Source organism: Branchiostoma floridae, chromosome 16, assembly GCF_000003815.2.
Source record: "Branchiostoma floridae strain S238N-H82 chromosome 16, Bfl_VNyyK, whole genome shotgun sequence".
NCBI classification, from domain to species: Eukaryota; Metazoa; Chordata; class Leptocardii; order Amphioxiformes; family Branchiostomatidae; genus Branchiostoma; species Branchiostoma floridae.
The window spans coordinates 7,353,080-7,359,079 of NC_049994.1; the positions used below are offsets into that span (position 1 = coordinate 7,353,080).

Below are 6,000 nucleotides of genomic sequence, written 5' to 3' on the forward strand. Positions count from 1 at the left end.
ATTGCACAGCCGAAGACCACGCCTCCCAGGCAGAGTCAATATCAGGGTGGTTAGTGACAGACTCAGCTAAACCCGACGACTCCAGGTGTGCATTGAGTCCGCCCCAGTCCGCTCGTTTGAAGTTGTATACTTTCCGAGGAAGCCCTCGCTTGTGTTGAATACGACATTGGAGTGTGAACTCAAGTACTGTATGGTCGGTGTCAAAAACAGCGGGTAACTCCCTGATCTCAGAAAACCTCTCAGGAAAGTCCGTGAACACCAGATCGAGTAAGTTGTGACACGAGTTTGAAGGCACTTGATTGAGTTGTTGAAGAAAATGGTTGTTGATCAAGTTGCAGAAGTCGGCTTCCTTGCCGTCGTTTGTCACAACACAGCTGGACCAGTCAATACGAGGCAGGTTGAAATCGCCGAGTACGCAGCACATGCTGTATTCGTTATGTACACTCTCCAAAACCGAGCACAGGTTGCGTGTAAATGGTGCCAGGTCGCCGGAAGGAGGCCTGTAACATAGTACCACAGCAATCCTTCCCACGGTAGGGGGATGGAGTTCGCAAACTAGGATTTCATCCTGGGGCTCCAAGTCGGGTCTGCGCCTACTGCAGACTGTGGATCTGACAGCAAGTAAGATCCCTCCACCAGCCTTGTTGTTGTGGGTGTCGTAACGGTCCTTCCGATAAGTGACAAAGTCCGGCGGAATAACCTCTTGGTCATGTACATCCGGAGTTAACCAAGTCTCAGTGATAGCTAGGAGGTCTGGCGCTTCGAGGTTGATCAAGTTCTGGAGTTGCACCAATTTGTTTCTATACTGGTTTACAGATTTAACGCTTCTTGCATTAAGATAGATGACATTAAGATTAGGTGATAGCGACATTGTAGCCATAAAAGATACAAAGGATAATGCAAGTTGAAGGAAGCCCATTATCACAATACAAAGCTCTAATTGTAAAAGGTTACCTAAAAAATCCTAAGATTACCTTCAAAAGGTGCTGCCACGCACTAACTAATCTAATTTACATATAAAATACAGAGTTCAGCAATCGCCCTCATTTGCATATCAATCACATCGCTCATCAATCGTACAAATTACACTACTAAAATGACATGAAAAGGCATAATAATACAACAGTGGGAGATTGCAGTAACAATTCGACTATCTACCATGAAGGAAAAAAAAAAAAAAAAAAAAAATTGAGTGGTACTGCACAGCACTGTCCCTTTCCCCGAATAAGAAGAGGGCCGGAAGAACGGCCCCTGTCAATCTTGCAACAGATAAGTCACAAATCAAATTGAACAAACCTTTGAGAATGACAGGGAACCAAGCTTTAATCCCAACGAGTAAGGGGTGCGGACCTGCTGCGCAGCCTCCACTCCACACCAGCTATCTCTCGCATCTTGAGCATCATGACTTGCTCTCTGTCTGAGTTAACCATGTTTTTGGTCTGTACAAAGAAGCGAGAGGACACAATGGCACTTTTATCTCCATTGAATTCTATATCCAGTGAGTACCTCTCAAAGGCGGCATTCTTTAGAAACGGATCGTACAGATTTGAGAGGAAGGAGGATTTGGTGGCAGCGCTCAGGCCGGGTATGGCGCCTGAATATTGGTTGACGAACGCGAGGTAGTCGCGCAACCACGACTCCGACTCAGTTTTGCCAAACGTGTAGTCGGTGTCCTCAAATTTCGCGAGAAGCTTTTCGACCTGATCTCTTGTGCTTTCCTCCCAATAGTTAAGAGGCTGCGCGATTATGACAGCTACTCTTGGGCCGTATTCCCCGTAGTACTGATCTTGTTTGTCGTAAAAGTCGACCACGTACGAGTCGTCGGCCGCAAGCCTGCTGAGCCTTATCCCCTGTCGCACCTGCGTGCATCCCCAGATAGCACAGCCCAGGTACGCGCCATAGATAAGCAGAACGATAACTTTGACCCACCATTTGGTGATGAAGGGACCGAAATGCTTCCTGAAGAAGACCATGACAGCGTGATCGCTGTCGTGATACTCTCCTTTCTCGCCCACTCCTGCCATCGCGTTCCCCGTGCACATGGCGCGGAAGCAGCCGGACCTGCCCTTCGCTTCCTTCGGAGTAGGTACCCGCATGCACGTCATAGCGTGGCGGTTACCCTTCTCGCGGTGCCCTATGTACACCATGCAGGCGCCGAAGAAGGTGATCTGGAACAGATAATCAAAGAGCACGGCCGTTAGCGTGAAGATGCAGAAAGCGCGGACTGCCGGGATGGGGGTGATGGCGCCGATGCCGAACGCCAGTCCGTCCGTGGCGGTTGTTATGGTGATGGAGACCGCAGCCTCCGCGTACGTCTCTCCCATCCGATCCTCCACGCTGCCTCCGGGATGGGTCTTCCTCCAGGCCGCCAGCATGACGAACAAGTCATCCACACCGATACCTGTGGTAAAGGGCAGACGTTGGTCACTCAATATACAGAGTTTCCACAAGCATATAAATCTTGACCCATGCAAGTCCACGGGACCAGATGGTACTGTAAATGCATTCAAGTTCGCGGGGATTTAATTTCGCGGTAACGGTAAAAAGGACTTTTCGCGGTGGATTTAATTTTGCGGTAGCACCATGCACTGTAGTCTCTTACTGCCATGGAAAAATGTTCGCGGTAGTTTTAAATTCGCGGTGAACTGGCCACCGCGAAAACCGCGAACATTAAACCACCGCGAAAGTATACCAATCTGAACTAGATATGTAAATTTCATAACCATAGTTCAATTTAGCATGTTTCCTTATAAGTTGTATGCACAGCAGGGCCTCCTTTTCCAATCGGGGCCTTTTTTTCCAATCGAGCATTACTGTAAATGCAGAAATGTTCGCGGTGGATTAATGTTCGCGGTTTTCGCGGTGACCACTTTACCGCGAACTTAAAACTACCGCGAACATTTTTCTATTATGGTATCAGATTGCAGTCTATGGTGTTACCGCGAAATTAAAACCACCACGAAAAGTCATTTTTCCCGCTACCGCGAAATCAAATCCCGCTACCGCGAACTTAAATGCATTTACAGTACTTGACATCACACCGGAAGAAGAAAGTCCGAAAGAGGTTAAGTTAGACAATTATGTCTCTATACGTGACGGAAATAACAGACTTTAGTTCGATCACTTATCACCAGAGGTATCCCAGAGTAGATACAGGTCCGGAATGCCCTGCATGCCTTTCCTGATGGTTAAACGTCTGAAAAATGGCCCTGTCTCAGGGGCTGTTTGTTGTTGTTTTGTCTTTTTGCACTTTCGGGCGTGACCCTTGCGTGGTCCACATTGCAGATCTCAGGCCATTTGGGGTCCCGCCCAGGCACCGGGTTGAGTATAAGTCGGACTTAAAATGAACCCGGAACCCGGTTTATAGGGCCTTCACACTGAAACCGAATCAGCAGGAATCGAGCAGAACCAGGAATGAATTATTTGCAAAATTCGTGCCACATTCGGGGCCATTCGGGTGGGAATTCCAAATAGGCCTTAAATCCCCTTCACACGAGAAGGAATGAGCCAGAATGCCGTCAGAATGAAAATTCTTTTCTATTCCTGTGCATTCGTAGCGTATTCTAGACATTCCGACTACATTCCAGATATTCTTTCGGCCACATTCTGGCAGGATTCGAGATGGGTTGCCGTTTCGATTCTCCATCGAATGAGATAAGAATGTTTCGAATAATGTTGGAATGCCGCAGAATGCGGTCAGACTGCAGTAGGAATAGTTAGAATACACTTAGAATCCACTATGAATGCCATTCGATATTTCTCCACTTCGAATGCACCTCGACAGTTTTTAACATCAAAAGTCAAAAACTTTCGGGCTATCCAAAAGAAGGGGCACGAATAGCGCGAATACAGTTAGAACACACTACGAATTGCCAGGAATAGAAAAGAATATTCATTCCGACGGCATTCCGGCTCATTCGTGCTCTCGTGCGAAGGGGTCTTAAAATGGACGCCGTGACTTACCCGTGGGGAACACCGAGGGGTACCTCCAGGTATCTGGCAGTCCAATTCATAAGACACCAGAACAAAGACTAAAGCTAAGGGCACAACCCGCCGTACGTGCAAATATGTGCTGTCTATGTGCCAAAACGTGGGCAATCTTTTGGGATCGGTAAGTGGTAAGTACCGCCTCCGTACGAACTCGTAGGGAATCCGACGGATTTTGGAGCACGCAGACACGCCGTAGAACTTTACGTGCAGGCAGAACTTTGTGTGCCGTGCGTTGACGTACTCCCTCCCTGCTCTTGCCAGTCGTTCACCACGTTTTCAGAAATACGTGGCGGACGTGGCCTCCCAAAAAAACGTACGGAGAAATTGCACGTACGGTGGGTTGTGCCCTTAGCTTTACGAAACAAGCATATGTGACTTACCCAGTGCTAAAAACGGCATGGCGGCCACCACACTGTTGAACTTGACCCCGCAGTACAGACACAACCCCATGGACGCCACGATGGCCATGCCTGCGGACAGGACGCCGAGCATGCCCAGCCACGGCTTGGTGCGGACCATGTCCAGCATCATACAGGAGAGGATGGAGAAGGTGATGAGGACCGTGAAGGTGATGGAGAACAGCGGGATGACGCGTGTTGTCAGAGCGGCGAGCTCCGACTCCAGGGCGACTGACGTTGAGTAACACACGTTGATATAGTTCGATTTGAATTTTTCCATGTAGGACAGCACCGCCAGCTCCCACTTTTCGCTCAGCTTGTCGTCTGATGGCGAGTCAGTGCGCAGGTGGTAATCCAGCCGGAAGGACTTCGCCGTTTTGACGATGTCGGTGCCTGTTTTTAGGGTAGGGCTACCAAGTGTGCCTGCGGAGAAAACCACGGACCCGCCCGGCAGGTCTGTTCGCGGGTACCTGATCGCCATGCTGTCGTTCTTCCGAAAACGCGAATCAAGGAAATCCTCCCCACTAACCTGACACTGCGTACCCCACCTGGAGCATAGATCTGTATAGAAATAGTTTTTTCCAGACACTTCAGCTTGTATCCCCTTGATAGCTGTGTTGAATGAGTCGATTGCTGCCAGGGTCGTCGAGCTCAGTACATTGCCGTTAGAACCTTTACTTGTTATGATCACGCTTGCAGATCTGCCCAAGTTGATCAGACGGGTGGCCTGGAAGGTTGCGGAGTCGTTTGTTGGGAAGTGCTGCTGTACGTACGCTCGCTCCGTCTTGCCCCGGGCGTTGTCAGGTGCGTACAAGTCTTCCAGGCTCGACTCTGTGTCCAGGAAATACATCCCTGCACCCAGCCCACCGGCCACCAGTATGGACAAGAGCAGGAACGACAACGGGTGGCGGGCCAAGAACCTGCCGTACTGTCGGAACAGGCGCCGGATGGCTTTCTCTATGCCGTCGAAAGCCATGTTGGCGCGGCCTATGTTTGCACTTTTAAGATTCACGGGCACAACGTTAGTTATTCTAAGACGGTCCTCTCAAACAAATTGTGCCGAAACAGACGAGGATGGGGTTGTGATGATAGTGGCGCATGCGTACTTATGACAATGCTTATCATATAGACCGATCACCAGATCGCGGCACCGCGTATGTGGTAAATATACAAACTCTCTGATAAAGGAGGGTCTGTATGCTCTTTTACGTAAGGCGTAGGCAGCCTATTTTTATTTCCCGTAATTCGTAGGGAAAATCATCTTATCTACGTAATTCGTAGCGATGCGACCAAGTTTAGCGTAATTGCCTTCCTTGATTTAGCGTAATACGTAGGGGGTTCTTCTCAATTTAGCTTAAATCGTTGTCGGGACCCCCCATGCAGACCCTCATAAAGGGGGATTTACACGCAGTCAAGTCCGTATGAAGTCCGTATGGAATTCTTAACCTATGCCAGTCTCCACAGGTCGCCGGAAAAAAAATGATAAAAATTGGACAAATATAGACAGATAACATGCCGGAGGAGTTAGTTAGTTGCAAACCGTACTCCTTGGCCACACGTTCATTCAAGTCCGTATGAGGTCCGTATTGAAGTCTTAGCCCCTACCAGAGTC

The 6,000-nt window shown here is 49.0% G+C and overlaps 1 protein-coding gene across 1 annotated transcript; it reads right to left on the bottom strand.

Moving 5' to 3' along the window:
• Positions 1–1,322: 1,322 nt before the first annotated feature.
• Positions 1,323–5,364, bottom strand: LOC118403527 (patched domain-containing protein 3-like). Its single transcript, XM_035802259.1, has 2 exons — positions 4,371–5,364; positions 1,323–2,401 (listed from the first exon to the last, which is right to left on the bottom strand). The coding sequence occupies exons 1-2, from the start codon at positions 5,362–5,364 to the stop codon at positions 1,323–1,325; spliced, it is 2,073 nt and encodes a 690-aa protein (XP_035658152.1).
• Positions 5,365–6,000: the final 636 nt, after the last annotated feature.